This window comes from Lytechinus variegatus, chromosome 3, assembly GCF_018143015.1.
Source record: "Lytechinus variegatus isolate NC3 chromosome 3, Lvar_3.0, whole genome shotgun sequence".
NCBI classification, from domain to species: Eukaryota; Metazoa; Echinodermata; class Echinoidea; order Temnopleuroida; family Toxopneustidae; genus Lytechinus; species Lytechinus variegatus.
Window position 1 is genome coordinate 876,903 of NC_054742.1, and position 18,886 is coordinate 895,788.

The 18,886-nt window shown below is 35.6% G+C and overlaps 1 protein-coding gene across 2 annotated transcripts; it reads right to left on the bottom strand.

Annotated features, from left to right (window-relative positions):
• On the bottom strand, positions 1 to 12,271 carry LOC121409922 (methanethiol oxidase-like). Of its 2 annotated transcripts, XM_041601706.1 has the most exons (10): positions 11,919 to 12,271; positions 9,609 to 9,778; positions 6,565 to 6,753; positions 4,981 to 5,104; positions 4,092 to 4,283; positions 2,991 to 3,172; positions 2,578 to 2,656; positions 2,315 to 2,436; positions 1,939 to 2,102; positions 1 to 1,192 (listed from the first exon to the last, which is right to left on the bottom strand). In XM_041601706.1, the coding sequence occupies exons 1-10, from the start codon at positions 11,920 to 11,922 to the stop codon at positions 982 to 984; spliced, it is 1,437 nt and encodes a 478-aa protein (XP_041457640.1). In that variant the 5' UTR covers positions 11,923 to 12,271; the 3' UTR covers positions 1 to 981. The 2 variants fall into 2 exon arrangements, with proteins under 2 accessions (XP_041457640.1, XP_041457641.1); XM_041601707.1 differs by lacking the exon at positions 9,609 to 9,778 and having other exon boundaries at positions 11,919 to 12,269.
• Positions 12,272 to 18,886: the final 6,615 nt, after the last annotated feature.

Sequence of the window (18,886 nt, forward strand, 5' to 3'; positions counted from 1 at the left end):
TGAAATTCATTCAGTTATCAAAACCAAAACCCAAAGATGGCAGTTGACCTACCGATGACGTACTTTATATGATTTTTAGAAGTTAAGTCATTGTATAAAGGAGGTAAATTTGCAAGCATTACAAATAGTCGAGCAAGATTCAAATCTAAATATTTAAAATGTCTATCATTGCCAAACATCCATAGCAAATATTTCCGGAAGAGATTTAAGAAAACCAACATCTATAGTGATAAAGAATCGAAGAGGTAGGATGACAATTCTGCCGAATGTACAAGAATATTTGACAATAAGATTTTTAAAAAACATATGAATATACATGTAAATATAAAAATAATTTTGCAATTATATAATATCTCGTCTAAGACAAAATAAATATACTTTTTTCGACCTGTTAAAGAACTACTGTAGCAGTAAATTGATCTATAAAACTTTAAAGAGCGTTTTTACTTTGTAGCATCATAATACTGTATGATCAAATGCACCTTTCTGGGTTTGGAATCTGCATTAATTAGGCTATACACTGAGACATCACTATTCAAGGTAAAGTTCTGGCATACTGCCATGGAAGAACTTGGAGAAGGTGCACATTATTTTGAAGGAGGTTCCACCAGCCTGGTCTAACGATTTCATGGAAAGTGGAATGGATAGACCCATATGGAAGGAAACGTGGAGCTCTTGTGGGTTAACCACTAGAACTGCTACCAATAATATATATAAAAAAAACAATATTAATTCCACCCATTCCTCTTTCTATTATAATTTTTCTTCTGTATTTCGAATCTAGAGTGGATGCTGTAATTACTGCTAATTCAATGAGTCATTGGAAATAATGTTTTAGGCGAGTTATTTCAAATTGTTCCGAAAACTTGTTTTGCGTATCCCATGAGTTAGATTGTATTTAAAAAGAAAAATCATGGTCGATATTGTGAGAAATATAAAACACCTTTCAAACGAATATTTGACGGATCAAATAAAATAATTCTACTCTTTGACGATTTTCTTAGAAGGTGAAAATGAACACAGCGACAGAAAGATATCACTCGTGCAATCACCTCCTGGAAATCTCATTTCCTTAGCTAACAGTGGTACCGATGATCCATCTCCTTTGCTGAGTTCAACTATGAGATCTGGATCGAGGGACATTCCACCTTCGTCCTGGTTGACATTAATCATGACCAGTGATGAACCATTCCTATCAAAAGAGATATGAAATGATGAGATCATTGTTAACACAGATTCATTTTAGTTGGCCTATACATTTCAATGTGAATGGGAATATGACTATATCCTGATGGTGATTTTCTTATAATTGTCATGTTTTACAATTACAATTTCCATGGTACATCAAGAAGAGATCAGTGAGAAACAACAATTGGAGATAAACATAGACGTTGATCCGAACAGGGGGGGGGGGTCGGGGGCTGGGCCCTCCCCCGTGAAAATCTTGGGGCAAAACATATCGATTTGCATCCCCAATGCAATACAACTTGAAAAGTTTATGATATGCAATGCCAAAATATTTCTTTGAATATTTGAAATTATCATAGAACCGTTAAACTTGGCAAACGAATAATATGAAACATAAGAAAAGAAGTGGCGTGAAAAATTGACGTTTTCACTTTTGCCCCCCTCCCCATCTGAAATGTGGATCAAGGTCCATGGGCCCTGGTTATCTTTTATATCAAGATTGTTTAGGTTTAATAGCGTTGTATTCTGGTGATTACAAATAAGAGAACGTGGGTTGTCAATATTTTGTTTAAAAAAACCCCCAGAAACAGAGAGAAAGGAGGTCGAGGATCCACAGCATATATATTGCGCAATATTTCAGCTAAACATTCATAGGCGCAGGTTCACCAAATGAAGCTAATCTGCTGAAATAATGGTGTAAGAGAAAATGAGAGTGGGCAACAGAAAATAGAGAATAACAGAGAAACATACTTGACTGTGTCAGGATATATCTCAGCATCCCATTGGCTAAACAACGATGTCGTCACGAAGAGACGTCCTCCATCTAAACTCAGCGTCATGTTATTAGGGCCACCATAGATTGTTCGACCTTTGTCAGAATTCGCATTCATGTCATGATCCCCGCCAATACGGACCTGTAAGTATGGCAATTTTATTGATTTTCAGATATCAGGTGGGAAGAGGAGACTGTTATACACATTTTGCTCTACAGATGGGACAATGATCGATTTACGTGGCTGCAAGGGATGCACCCCTCACCCCCCCCCCCCATCCGCCCTCAAAACAAAATAAACCACGAAATGTGTGAAAATGGGTATAAATACATGAATTGAAAATTTTGACTGACCTGTCCAACCAATTTGGGGTTGTCCGTATCTGTGACATCATATTGACATACCTCCCCGTACATCCAGTTACTGCAGTACAAGAACCGGTCATCTAGTGATAGCACCAAGTCTGACGTAACAGCTATTGATAAAATAGTGGAAATGTGTGAATGGGAGGATAATATTCATTAGTTGATCATTCAAAAGTGCTTTAAAAATCACGATTATAACAACTAAAATTTATTGCTACATATATGAATATTCATTGCAAGCAGTACTTTACCTGGTAGGGATTTACAGCCATCACGTGAAAACTCCCCAGGGGTTAAACTGATAACTTTCTTAGCACCCCACTTGTCATCCTAAGAAAAAGGACAAGGATAATAATTATGTAAAGATTACAGTGCCAATTCCTTACGATGCTCCAAAGAATCATATTGAACAATAAACTAGACTTTTATGTAATTGTTCTCCTATTTAGGAAATTGTATGTCTTGATACAAAAGCTTAAAGTGAATTTCGAATGATGTATTGTTTACTAAAGTCAGTCCATGAATGATCTCTCTAAAACAGAGTGTCCACTTCTTTGCCAACACGCGATTTATGACATTTCTAATTTAGGTTGGACTCTCCTGAAAATTTAAACTACAATCAACTGAAAGCGATTAACAAAATTACTAAATATAATCCACTCACACTCGTTTTGAAGAATTTGTAAATGGTATTTCCTGTAGCAGACGATACAAAACCGACACTCTTCTCTGCATCGTGAAGAAATCTTACTGCTAGTGGAACAGCGCCATCTACGCCAAGGTCAATCGCCTGAATCACAGTTCGCTTCTCAAAGTCCCAAACATGAATGCTTCGACTTGCAGAAGCTGTAAGTCAAAAATATACAATGACCATGATCACGGGCGTATCGATGAGGAGCTTGGATGGGGGCACGACCAAAGGGGAAGGGAAAGGTAAAGGGTGAAATATAACAATATTTCATTATAAAATGAAAATTTGATTTTCATTTCAAAATGGTTAAAAATTTTCGTCGCTCGCAACTCTAAAGATATTTTGCTCCACTATACCTAAAACATTTTTGCCCCCTCAAATGTTTGACTCATTACGGCAGTGAAAATAATAATCGTATGAAAAATCGAGTAAATGCCAAGAGCATGTGATCATTGGAACCTTTATGTCGTCGATCGCCCCTTTCACGCCCAATCTGTATTCTGTGAGAGAATAGCTCCATGTCAATCAAAACAAAAATATTTTGCCTCCAAACTTTAAACATATATGAACTCTAAAAATGCTCTTAAATCAAGTTTCGAAAAGAAACATAATTATATCAATATAAACTGTTCGTTGCACGGAAGCTATGTCTGGATCCATCATTGTCAGTGGTCTCGATAGCATGAGAGTTTGATATTTTGAGAACCGTAAATCTGTAATGAAGAGCCCCCCAAAAAATCGGGTCCCTCTTCAATAAAAGGTACTATTTGCCTTCCAACTGTATCTTCAATAGAATCATTGATTGCATGAGCATCATTACAATGGTACTAGTGGATGGCCAAAAACTGTAATAGTAACTTTCAAACAACAGGGGCCGTTTCATAAAGCTGTTCGTAAGTATGACTTTAAGAACGACCGGTGATTCTTTCTTGTGGTAAATCATGTTCACCTTAATGTTCATTGGTGATTATGTAGCGCGTAAGAAAGGTTCTTCACTTGTCGTTCTAAAAGTCGCTCTTAATACGAACAGCTCTATGAAACACCCACCTGGCCCATGATTTCAGGTGCATATACCTTGGCTAATGGCGTCTTTGATCGATGTTTGTCCATTGAAGATATCACGACGCCCCCATCCGGTACTGCTGATGATTACATTGTGTGTTAGAAGCTGATACCAAAAATCATAGGAGACGACATTAGAATCATGGCCACTGTCCCAACGCTCTTTTACATCAAGATCATCACCCTCCAGTACTATGAATCCACCTATACATACAACCACATCAAAATACAGCATCGAGGATGGATATTTGAGGTCAAACTGACATGTTTATATATCATTCATTGATATCAATCATTACCTGATAAATATTTACTCATCAGCCAATCAGGCGGTTTTCACAATTTTCAATAAATTCGTTCTTGTTTGTACTCATTCACATCCATAGCTACTTATGTGTTATGTGTCAATAACTGGTAGAACAAATATATCAATCATAACTATGCATAGGCTGATACAAAGCACGATAATGGTCAACTGAACTGTTATAATCCACATTAACTGTCGATCGGTTCATTATCAGTAAAACTGTTTCGAATTGATTACATCATAATATTACATAATTTGCATTAATTTTTTCAATCAAGCTTATAACTATTAATAGCCGTCATTAGTGCGGCCCAGGAAGCTCTTGGGCCTTTCTGCTGGCTGATATTGTTCAAAATTGATACTCATTTGCACATAAAACACCCCCAACAATGCTTGGTCGGTTTCTCTCGCGTATATGCAAATTTGAACATAATTTATTTTACTGGGAAAATGCCAGCGTACGCCTATATACGTTGTCACATTTTAAAATCAGACCATATAATTCATGTTATGTTTCATATAGACATGTCGGCCTATATTTTTTATCATATCGCAATGTATAGGCCCTCATTAGTATAGTTTGCCAGGCAATACCTTTGTCGCATGTATCTTGTCCATTGTCATGTGCGCTGACCATCACTTGCCCGAAACCTAAGCAATGGCTTGTCATTGGACTAGTTAATCCAGATCTCTCCCGGATCAATTCATCTTCTATTATCTGTAAAATCAACATTTATAAATCAAACTACATGAAATACATAATTTTGTTAGGCCTATATAAAGTTTCTATACTATTTCTTGCTTCAGCTTTTACTTTGCAGTCCTTCGTTATTGTGTAACATACGAAATCTATTTCTTTATTATTCATTATAGATTCGAGATTTTGATATGTCAGTCAATATATAAAAGGGGATGATATCATGGAGGTTTTCCAAATTATTTTGCAAGAATACAGTTGTGGAATTCAGATTCAGATTTTATTTCCAACAGAAATTACATAAATAATGACACTAATTATTTTCATACATTTATAACAAATATTTACGATACAAATCATTGACATTATAATTATGTTCAACAACATCAATAATAATTAACATATAAAGATACATACAAAATATGGTACATTTTGTAGACGAAATAAAGACAAAATAAAGCCATCTATGGAACGCTAAACACACCCTTAAACGTCATTAATTTACAAAAAAAACGTTTTCTGAAAAGTTGTAGATTGTTGAATAAGGCCAGAAGCCATAAGATGGAATGCTCAACACACCCTTAAACGTCATTGATTTAGCAATAACGTTTTTGGATATAATTATGTTGTAGATTGTTGATTAAGGCCAGAAGCCATAAAATGGAATGCTCAACACACCCTTAAATGTCATTAATTTAGAAATAACGTTTGTGGATATGTTGTAGATTGTTGAACAAGGCCAGAAGCCATAAGATGGAAAGTTCAACACACCCTTAAACGTCATTAATCTAGAAATAACGGTTTGGAAAATGTTAGGAATAACTAGAGTTCGAACGGTTCGGAAACCTACGTAAATACTCTGATTAAAAAACACTCGAAATGAAAAGGGTTTTTTTAAGGGGGTGCCATGAACCTGCTGATTACACATCAGTTTGAAACTGAATATTTGGCTTCTTGAATTGGATCCAACGAAACCAAAAGTTGCGGCCTTCTTGATCGGTTCATCAGTGTAACCAAGCTACGTTCAACAAAAGGAATGGATATTGTCTCTTAGTAATATTATGAGATGTCAGGAATATCTGATAGTAGTCACTGACTGATTTTTTTTAAGCGAAACAGTGAAGTATTAAGGGGCTTTCGAAATTGCTCGTGTGACCTTACACGATTGGTCACAATATACAGTATTATCGCAACAGTGATAAGCAGTCGAGCCACCACACTGTAAAAATTGCGGTGTTAAAATGACACCAACTGGTGTTAATAGAGGACCACACCCTGAGGTGTTCAAATTACACCCTAGAGATTAAACATAACACTAAAGAGTGTAAATATAACAACAAAGGGTGTGGTAATAGCACCTATAGGTGTAAAACTAACACCACGGATTTAACACCGGTGTAAAATAACTGGTGTGGTCCTCTATGTACCCCGGTTAACACCACAGTTTTTGCTGTGCAATATCAATTGACGAGGCTTTATACCTTTTTAATAGCGGGAGCTCTTGGGTTAGTAGCTAAATCGATGATGTATATCCTGGATGATCGCAGACACGTGACAACTAACATCCCATGACTTGCACTTTCATCTTCACCATAGCAACTCATACAAGTATTCCAGCCAAGACGAGATATCTCATCACCTATATGAGGCATAAGAAGCCGATGGATCACCTGTAGACAAAATTGCATAAATGATATGTCAGGCAGACAGATGGAGATTGAATATTCCCTTTCATTCGTGAAAAGTTATATACCTTAATTTGCCTGTCTCTTAATTATAGTCATTTCAAATAGATCCAGTAGGCCTACAAATTAATTTGTACAAGGTTAGTCTTACCTAACTTATAGACGGTCACTATAATTATGCACGATGGATTGTGCCGAAATGTCTAATCTGAATCACTTCAAAACTTGAACAAACATGATTATTTCAAGGGTCCATGTGATAATGGTAGACTTATATGACAATATTAAACAGTTATAAATCTGTTATTGGAAATACTGTATATGTATGTGAAAATTGTAAAGTTAAAATTCACAGTTCTCTGTGGTCGCGACGTTCACCAAGCAACAGTGGCGCAATGACGGTGGAGCCACATAATTGTGGAATATCGTGTAAAATTTATTCAAAAATTTGCGAGCGAAGCGACCGAGCAAAAATTTTGACATTTTCATTCCCAAAAAAAATTGCGACAGATTTTTTGCGTAATATTCAGAAAATAATATAATTTTTCACCCTTCTTTCTTTCCTTTTTTGTTCTTGGTCTTGAAAACTTTGAGGGGGAGTGGCAAGAGTCTGCAAGCCCCCCCACATCTGTATGCCAGTGCCTAAAGTTGGCATTATCAGGCGAAGGAACACGTCCCTGATGTTTATTCGCCTGATGAAGCCAAGTGGACGAAGTAAGCAGTGGTTGATGAAACATCGCGACCACAGAGAATTTGGAGTTTTAACTTTCTAATTTTCACATATTTCCAGTAAAAGATTAATAGTTGTTTAGTATTATAAGTTTATTGGATGAATGATTCATAAGAATCATAATAAAATGAATCCCCTTCCTCTTTGCAGTATTAAATAATTCAATTTCGACCGAAAGGGCAACCCCCTGAAATACATACAGTTACTTTCGAACCAGGAAATGCTAGCAAGATCGAGGAAAACGAAAGGAAATAATAAGGAAAACAAACAACAAAAAAATACACAAAAAGAAACCAGAAACGTATTGTTTTCTCCTTTAGATAACTTTAAGATTGAACAAATAATAAAGTAATGAAACAAAAGGGAATTAATGGGGACTATGAGCATATGACATCATCAAGGAAACGGCAGTAATTATAATCCAATCAGAGAGTCTAATGGAAGTATGAAGAAGAGTGCGTTGTAATACGTAGTATACGGGAGTACTTAATTCAGTAGAGTGGACTTTGGAATCATTTTCTCCTATTGATTAAGGATGATACTGCAATATTTTGGGCGACAAATCATTTAAAATAAGCACCATTATCATTTATCTATTCCTGCCAAAAAGATACGGGGTCGACAAGGAAAGTTGTTCTCTTAGTCATATTGAACAAGTGTCTTCCAAATGTGAATGCCCAAGTCACGCTGCGTCGCTCTGAATATAGGAGGGTTGGCACAACAAGAAAGTGGATACTAGACTACCGCCACACCCGACCTCCATGATGTTTGCAAGTGATGGAGGGGGCATGGATGAAGGAGAAAAGATTTATCTTTTTTAGAAGAGTGTCGGTGGCGTAAAGTGCCAACCATGGTGTATGATGAAGAATCTAAACATAGTTACGACCGAGCTAACTATATTGACCCTTTTAAAACGAAAAGCAAATTTTGACAATATATTTATAAGATTGTTCTCCCCTCTCCTCTACTTTTCCTTTTCTCATTTTATTGTCTTCGTGTTTGAACTTTTTTGAGGGGAGGAGCCACCCCCCTTCATGCCAATGATGATAGTCTATTTGCATACCCTTTCGGTGATCCTTGTCTTACACTCGGGTTAAACCTCATATACGCCATATTCAGTTTCACTTCATAGGAAGAAGGTATTTGATTGTTATATCAAAGACAATTACACGGTGTGTATCATCATTGTCTTTTTAGCAAGTTATTTGCCCTCTGGATCTCTTTTCGGACATCATATTTTTTTCACATTTTATAACTTCAAAACATTTCCAGTGATAAAATAAGCCTATATGTGATTTTTTTCTGGCTTGTTCTTACATAAACCCTAATATAGAACTTGAAGTAGATCATATTGTTTGATTTTGCATGATCTTATGATCTTCCTATTTTCATGATATTCACAGGTAGGGACGCAATAGACCACGGGCAATTTTACCCTTCAAGCCATATTTCAATGTAAATTCAGGCCATGTTGCCTTTCTTATATAGCTTGTAATTACATTATATACATAAAGAAAAGACAAAGAACATCAGGTAAGAACCTAACTTTCTTTAAAAATATTGCACATACATATTAATTTCAATTATATTGATCAAAAACCCCGGTCAAAAACATGTACCCCTCGTATCGATTGACTTAATGTATCAATATTTAAGGTCACTCTGTGGCAAAAGAACAGAATGTAAACATCCAGTTAAAAAAATCAGGTTATTGAACTAAATCGTCGAAAGTGAGAAGGGGAGAAATCCTGTCCTTAATTCAATCTTAGCAGTACCATACTCTTTGTTGAGAGTCGTAATTAAAACCGCACGGCAAAAACTCCGGTGTTGATTTATTACACCAGCCCAGAATCTAAATATCCACACCAAAGAAGTATTGACACAACACCGGTTTGGAATCAAACCGATGCTGTTTTAATCATTATTGGTGTTGTATAAACACCTATCTGGTGCTAGACCAAAATTAAACTGTTTTTGCAGTGCATTTAAGGTTCATTAAATACAATCATATAGAGATATATATATATGTGTTTTTTAATGAGATTTCCAGCTTGCTCGCTACTCTCGTTCGCGTAAATAAAAATATATTGTAGGAATGCGAAAATGTTACCTTTCCATATGTGTCTGAATCTGAGTTGACATCGAGTGTTAGGAGTACATCAGGCTCTCCCTCATGATTGGAAGGAGAGCATGCAACATATAAAATCTCTTCTCTATCTCCATACTGCATAGCCTCAGTGGGATGACTGAATAGACGTCTTACACGAGGATTGGGTTTGGCTTGAGGAATTAATTCATTAATATAAATATTAAAATGACAACGCATTTCATATTCTAATTAATTAATGCTCACTCTGAACCCCTCTGGAGCCATTTGATAAAAAACGTTTAATTTGACCTATACATGTACATAATACTCAGCTCTAAATGGGCTGCATGCAGAGTAATCATGGTACAAACAAAGTTTGCCATTATCGTTTAAAAAGGACCCAAGATTCTAGACCTGTGTCAAAAATATGATTGAAACCATCGGGGACTAACTGGATTCCTAACCAATCATATAGATTTTCTAAATATTTTTTTTTTTCATTTTCATGATTACATAATTCTACAGAGTTAAATAATAGGGTCCTATTATTGAGTAGCAAGCAGTCAACTTCAATGCCCAGCAATGCCAACTTCATATAGTTTATCATTACTAGTTTATACTCTGTGATATGAAGAATCAAGCTATCCATATTTGTAGCAGGCTGCATATTTTTTATTTTTTTTTGGGGGGGAGGGAATTTTTTCGCCTCAGCAATATTTCTTCTGAAGAATGCATATTTTGCAGAGATAAAATTCATCCTCACATTTACCCCCCCCCCCCGTAACAGACATATAGGTTCACGATTTTCACACAGGTGAGAAGCAGAATAGAGTGTCAACTGTCATTTATTTTTATTTTTTTGTATATCAATGTGAAAACGCTTTTAATATCACAGATCATATCTCTTTATTTGGTTATTGGTTATAAGCCAATATACTATTTAAAATGTCGACAGGGGATCTATTAAAATCTTATAAGCATTTATATTTCAGTAGGTCCTTCCACTTTATTCATTTTAATGGTACACATAAAAAATGCATATTTCATGCAGGCGGTGTATTTTTATTAAATTGAAATGATTCAATGTGCAATGTTCTTCAATGATTTGTGGAATATGTATATCCTGGGATATATGTATGAATAAATGAATAACTAAGTATTTCCATATGTCATAATCATACAGCCAAGCAAAGGTTCTCGCAATATATATAGATCATTACAAAATATGCAGGTATGTATTGATACAGTGCTGTCTCCAAAGCGACTCTCGGTTAAAGTAAACAGCTATTCTACAAAAGAATGGTTTTCAATTACAGTTCAAGGCTGAAATATACATCGTCAAAGAACGTCTTGTGACAAAAAATAATACACATCCGGGATACAAAATACGACAATTTATCAATGCGTATTTATATACATACATTTACACTTAATCACACACATAATATTTGTAATAAAATCTGTGCAAACTTGAACTATTTTGATAGCTTTTGGATAATCTTAATCAAGCATTACCAATGCAATACAACTTATTTTGAGATTTTGAGATATATATGTTTTATACAGCACACATAACACAATTATGTCTACATACTTTCAAAAAAAATGTTTGTAATAAAAATCTGCGTAAACTTAATTGATTTTGATATTGGATAATCCTAATTAAACATTACCGTTGTAAAACATTTTCTTTTAAGATATACCTATATTTAGTAAATTAATCCAAATATATGCATGGTACGTGTAAAGCCATTATGTCTTTTACATCTTCAGATACCTGAAGAAGGTCCGACTAAATGGCCGAAAGCTTGTACTAATAAAAGTTGAAAAAATCCAGGCTACGTCTCTAGCTTCAATGCTTTTTGAGCTCCTTCGCCAATACATGTATATATATATATATATATATATAAATAGTCCGCTTCGGCATATGGAATAAAATAATCACAAATGAACAGACGTGTTTTTCATGACTGTTTCAGAAACTGATTTTGAATTCGCTTTTTTTTGTCACATCATTGGTTTATATATATATATACATATATATATATATATATATATATATATATATATATATACATACATACATACATAATACATATTCCCACAGCAGATTTAAAAAGATATATCACCTGTGAATATAAAATATATTTCTTTAAGTTACGCAACATATGTCATGACTTTTATAATTTGATAGTACTTGCACGTAACATAGTGCAATGATACAGGGTGGAAAATGTCTCTATCGCAAGTACGGTGTTCCGAATTGAATCTTATCTTCACAATCAAAACGTAAATGTATAGAAGAAGATTTTCAGCCTATAAAAAACTTACCCATTCTGTTCCCTTTCTCTTCTTCAATTGCTGACTCAATTACCTCCACACAATTGAAACGGTTATGCCTACACTGTGAACGTACTTCCTCGCGATAGCGAGGTTAAAAGAATAAAAACAAAATTAGGCTGGAGGAAGCAGGGTGTAATTTACAAAGTTTATAGATTGCCTGCGATTATGCTATTTTCTTATTTCTTTGTTGGACTGTGCTGAGGTATTTGATAAACAAAAATCTCTCAGTCAATGGATCCCTTTCCTCAATAAATGCACTTTGGATCCTAAATTGACATGGAGTGATTATAGACCGACAACGACAAACAAATAATAACTTTATGCGGTGCATGCAGGACTGAGCGTACATAACCAGTATCATTGTGATCCGCGCAATAAAATTAATTCTTTCTGAAGATAAAAAAAGTGATAATTGTATGAAGATGAAAATGTTGAACATTTGTTCAAAGTTTTAGTTGATACAACACGGTATAGTGAAAAAATTAATGTTGCTACCCTTTAATCAATAACTAGATAGCGTCAAGATAATCAATTGATTGAATAGAATTTTTGAATGTGATCTATTTCTTATTGTAATAGGGCTTTTATTATAATCATAATCTGCAGAAAGTACGGCGAGCTAGAAGACAGCTAGTTTGGAATCAATGACACATGCTTCGGCGACGATTGCTCCGATGACAAATGCTCCCCAAAATGCGACATTTGCTCCGGGGACAGTTGCTCCGCCGACAGTTGCTCTGCCGACAGTTACTCCGCCGACATTTGCTCCGCCGACAATTGCTCCACATTTAGCGATAAATGCTCCGGTGACAAATGCTACCCGAACGACACATGCTCCGGCGACAATCGCTCCGCATGTAGGGACAAATGCTCCTCTGATAATAACTCCGCCGAAAATGCCATCCTCCGAAAAATTTGTTATTTATATACGTGAAATAAACTAAGATGAGTAAATACATTGCATGTATGAGGCTTATATCTTAAAAAATAAAATAAAATAAAAGAATAGATTGCAAAAAATATCATTATGGTATACATAATTTTGCATCCATGGAACCGGGTGATATGAAATCATTCAAATATCAAGATATAGGTAAAAATAAGCATAGCTTAAGATATAGGTTAAGGAATCGTTAAGTTGTTTTAAATTAGGATTTTGAAGATCATAGGGATGTCTGTTTCAGTCATAATGAAGGGCATGTCTGAACAACCATTTAAATAATTCTTAACCCGGATTTGGTAAAACTACATTGCGGGAATTTGCCTTTCTAGTATTAAAAATGTGACGAAAAAAATCCACTTTCGTGACATTGATTATGTGTAAGACAGTCAATACATTAAAATATTATAGGGTGGTTAAAAATAATATAGTCTTTAACTGATACTTGGCAAAGAAAAACAAATCTGCAGTAGGTTTCTTCCTCTACTTGTCTCATAATAAAACATACCAGTGACAATTCGTGCAGATCTTTTTTATTTTCAATCTCTAAAACTTTCTTTTAGAAACATCTAAGGCAATTTCCCCGTACTGCACATAATAATGATAGATTTGTAATGCTTGTACGATATATTCAAAATAGCTATTGAAAGCTACCCAGCTAGCACAAAAAATTCTTTAAAAATATTATAATAGTGTAAGGTATATGTATGGTTAGGGAAAAATTTTATATAACGTTTAGCAATAATATTTTAAATATGTTATTACAACGTTTTCATTCTGAATACCTAGACTGATCCTTTCATTTTCTGCTTGCAACTCTTTCCATTTTGTAGTTGCAGTTGTTAAGAAGGTGTGTCATATTTAGATTTGCAAATTTACTGTGAAATAGTGGACTATAATACTTGTAAACCCCAGTAAAAGTTTATTTCAATAAAAAGAGAAAAATATAAAAAGCACAATGTTGAAAATTTGAACAAAAACAGGATGTAAAATAACAAAGTTGCAGAATTATAAAATTGTGCTAGTTTCACAAAACAGTTATATGCACATCCTGGTCAGTATGCAAATCAGGAGACCAATGAGGCCACCCCCTCTCTATTTCGTCTGCATTTTATTATATGAAATATCTTATTTTTTCCTCATTAAAATTTGAAACGAGATTCGATTCCTCTCTAAACATGTTGGAAATTCATTTTTTGCAACGTACTGGGGATCAAATAAGAGTTTCCATATTACTGACACTGTAAAAATTGAAATATTTCACATTTCATGTAATAAAATACAAAAGAAATAGTGAGTGGGTGATGTCATTGGTCCTTTCATTTGCATACCGACCAGGGTGTGCATATAACTGTATTGTTAAACAAAGTACAATTTTTGAAAATTTTCCACCCTTTTTTTTTCTACATCCAGTTTGTTCACATTTTCAGCATTATTGTTGCTTCATTCCAGGGGTGGACTTTGGCTCTTTAGAGTAATAGGTTTATCATTTTTTTTTAATTTTATTTATTTTTTGCTGAGAAATATTTAACTATTGGATATGATAGATGTTTGTTTATTGTATACAATAATCAATTTCGGTAAATAATCGCTACATACCGATGAGATTACCAATGCTATTATTCCACCCTTCACATAGATTGTTTGTTCGATCCCCATCATGAAAGGTAATCTCATTTACGTTCCAGTCTTCTGGAGGAAAGCGTGGAGGTGTAACTTGTCCATCTGCTCTGACTCTTCCGTTCACATGCAGTCAAAAGAATCAACCACTGGCTGAAGCGCAGTAGTATAGGCAGTATGCGCGTGAATGCCATTCCTTGAAGTACGTCTTGCGGAGGGAGAAATGCCAAGCCGTCTATCATGCCTAAGAATTTTCGGACTTCCTCATCGGCGGAGCATTTGTCCCTACATGCGGAGCAACTGTCGGCGGAGCAATTGTCGACGGAGCAAATATTGGCGGAGCAATTGTCGCCGGAGCATTTGTCACAAAATGTGGAGCAATTGTCGGTGGAGCAACTGTCGGCGGAGTAATTGTCGGCGGAGCAACTGTCGGCGGAGCAATTGTCGGCGGAGCAAATGTCGCGGAGCAATAGTCGACAGAGCAAATGTCGGCGGAGCAAATGTCGGCAATGCAAATGTCGAGGAGCAAATGTCGCGGAGCAAATGTCGCATTTTGGGGAGCATTTGTCACCGGAGCAATCGTCGCCGGAGCATGTGTCGGGTTACCCTAGTTTCATTATTTTGAGGTATGATATTTCTTAGGTGGTTTTCTACACTCATTAAGCAACTCCTGGGGGAAAATAGATTGATCGGTTGAGTCATGCAGGGGTAATTAAAGATTACATTGAAAATGACCATTTTTGAAAGTCACAAGATCGAGTCGTTTTTCAGATTGTGTAAATACAAAGTTGGGCAAAAGTTTAGGTGAATTTTATGGTGTTGATACTGTTTTGCTATCCATCAATATTAGTCACTCCACACACAATTTTGATATCGTGTGTTTATGGTTGAGTGAGCACAATGTATTGTGACGATAAGTATCCTCGACATGTTAAAACGTGAAAGTGTTGGTGGCTCCCCCGATTACAGGCCCCTCCCCATTCTAAAATTCTGGATCCACCACTGATTTGTCCATAAACTCAACTGATCCTGAGAAATTGCTGATAAATGATACATGTGTGCAGTAAAAAGAGTATTCATTCCCAAGTTTTCGAATGTGCTCGCTCAACCATGAAATTGTCAAAAGTTCGGAAGGTGATGGTGATAGAAATGATGGATTATAAAAACAACAGTAATTTAGTCACATTTCACTGTTAAAAAAACCCTGATTTTACAGATAAATAAAAGAAGATTTTGCAGAAAGCAATACCAGAATCATTCTTTAAATTCATGAAACAGGAATTTTTCTGCAATTTAACAGAACAGGTCTGTTAGAAAAAGGGGAAAAGAGTGTTTTATTTAAGGAAATTTGTAAGATTACACACACCAAATACCAATTTCCTGTAAGATTACGCAATCTGGTAAGATTACAGGTGTTCTCGAGACTCTGCAGCAGGAACTTCTTTTAGTTTAAGGATAAATTTTCTAACAGTGTTGAAAACGAATTTGCCCCCAATATTATATCTATCTGACGGTCAGTCGGATCGGGGTCGCCCTAGCCACTAACCCGTCTCTGTGGTCTAGTGGTTAAGGCACCGGCGTTCAAAGCTGGGGGCCCGGGTTCGATTCCCGGCAGAGACATTTTTTCGGCATCACCAATTTTTCCAAAATGGTAGATAGCTCTGGGGAACCTTGATTTAAGCTACGCCTACCATTGTTCTCTTCATCCATTTCTGTCACACAAGTTTAAATAATAGAGTTGCCAAAGCTGTTGTGCATGTATAATTTCACACATTCATATATAATATATATAGGCCACACGAAACTCTTACAAATTTCATTTGTCAAATCCCAAACTAATAAAAGCACACAAATCAATTAGACATTACGGTGCAGATTTATGGAATATATCACCTGACATCAGGCGCGCCGGAACACTATCATTTTTTTTTTTTGGGTGGGGGCAAGATCCCGAAGGGGGCACAATATTTTTGACAGCGTGAGATACCGGAGTGATCGAGCGGGAGATGGTGTGGGACCTCCACGGTAAGGACTTTGTGTAAAAATGGAGTATAAAAGTTGCGTTTCTAAGAGCATTCAAAAATAAATTTCTTGAGAATTAAACAGTCTTGGAGTTCTTGGAGGACTTAAAGACTTTAAGATGACGCAACCGGGGGCCGCCGATCGAGAGGGCAAAATCCACCAAAAGTGTGCACGAAATCCTTCAATCTTTTTATTCTAGAAAATGCAAAAGCTGCCCTATCACAAACCCCCTTGCTCTTAAGTCTTGCAGCCCCACCCACCCCGGATTTTTTTTATTTTTTTTTTGCAAACGTCCATGAATAACAAAAGCTGGGGTGAACCAGAGAACATAGCTGCCATCTCGATTTGATTAGTATAACAGTTAATGAGAACAAGTTTTGGAATCTAAAATACATAAGTGCTATATCATATGAGCTGAAATAGTATCAGACAAAACGCCTGTCAATCATGCCAATGAAAAGGACTAGAGTAAAATACGGGGCTGTGAAAAATCTTAAGATTTTTTTTTTTATAGAAGAGCAGTACTGTGACGCTTATTTTTTCTTTATATTCTTTATTTACATTTTTATTCATATCTCGGGTAATATGAGACGGGTCAAGTATAGACACACAGATGATTTTATTTTTTTTCATGTCTAAACATTATCTCTAAGTTGCTTTCGAGTGGGATTCACCATTTTCACAAATTATAAATTATAATCCTCTACACATGATTATTCTGTGTGTAATTTTCTGATAACATGTCTATATTGAGTTGAAATGACCTTGGATTTTCTTTAGGGCACTGACTTGTTATCATTGTATTAACTCAATTTATATTTAGTTGAAAATGAAATAATTGAAACAAGTTTTCATAATTTAAATTTGTATTTCAGGGATGACTTACTCACGCAACAAGTATATGAGATCATGACGACCTCGAGATGTTATGGTTTCTGGGCTTGACAGCTATGACATAGATTCCATATGTTGCTCGAGTAACTAGTGTTCACGCGCGTTAGTGATATCGGGTCTGGTCTGAGCGTTTCTGGGCGACCGCGCGTTGGTTAGCCGACACAGCCAGCATCAACCTAGTCACTGGTGGACCACTATCAATTTGACATTCGGTTTAGTCTGAAATGTATTCATTAAAAGGTTAAACGTTATCACACTGTAATAAGATGGAAAATGGTCTTATCAAAGGTATGTTTCACAGAGGAACATGTTTGTCAAAAGACGCGAGGCTTACTATGATAATGTAATTGCCCGTCCGAGGCGAAATGTTTTCATTTTTGACAATGGAAATGACAATTTTTAGGCAGAAAAGTGCCTTCATCGTTTACTTTTGTTTTTAAATAATTTATAATTTTTCTACTTTCAGGGGGCACATTGGGGGAGGCGAAATCTCGTTTTGCCCCCCCCCAAAAAAAAAAAATAATAATTTTTTTTGGGGGGGGCAAGAGCCCCCCTGCCCCCCCCCCCTCTTCCGGTGCCCCTGCCTGACATTGAGTTATGCTCTACAGTCTACACTTTATTAATTCAAGGCTGTTTTGAAGAGAAATACGCTGTTAAAATTATAATACCTTAAATCTCGGTGTGTTTCGTACCAACCGATATTACACCCCCGCACTTGCACTTTCACTTTTATCAACATGATTATAACTTTCTCATATGATTTTTTCTTTCCCTATAACCCCTGTCTACTTTTTTTGTAATATTCCGATTATGATGTGCATTATGTCGATATATGTATATATATTTTTTTCTGCTATTTGTTTAAATAATGAAAAAAAAATCAGGTATGAATATATTTCAATTAGATTATTAGAATGTATATATGCATTTGTTATTCATTGTTTCAAGTGCTTATGACATAGGCCTAATACATATAAAGCATAGGCAGTGCTATAAATAGTGTAATGTTGTATACACTGTAATGTTGCATATTGTTGTTATGATGATGATCATCATTATCATGATGATCATCATTATCATCATCATCATCATCATCATTATCATCAAATTAATATTATTACTGCACTTTAATATTTTGGAACATTTCTCTCAATGTCTGAATCATATTGGCCTCTGTCTATAGTATCAGATCAGTGGTCTACCTGGATGATTGCATATATTCATTCGCCTTCAATTAGATCAGCTTCTTTGGTTCAGGAATATTTTCTTCTTGAGTGATGAGACAGACCCTAGCCCCGTTTTGTAAGAGAAATGATTAATTAAATTCGGTGATATCGTTTGTTGAAAAATTAATTAATTGCGTAATCACAGATTGGCGTAAAACGCGATAAGTGCTTTCTGAGGTACATTAAAGGACATGGATTGTCAGTGACCCACTCAACCTAATTATTGTTCGAAGTCTCAGCCTGCCTGCGTTTGA

What these genes read in the sequence shown, in the direction of transcription:
- LOC121409922 (XM_041601706.1), bottom strand. An exon ending in ACCCCAAATTGGTTGGACAG is followed by an intron (nt 2,103 to 2,314) that starts GTCAGTCAAAAT and finishes CCATACTTACAG; the next exon opens with GTCCGTATTGGCGGGGATCA. An exon ending in ATATATCCTGACACAGTCAA is followed by an intron (nt 1,193 to 1,938) that starts GTATGTTTCTCT and finishes CTCTTTTGATAG; the next exon opens with GAATGGTTCATCACTGGTCA.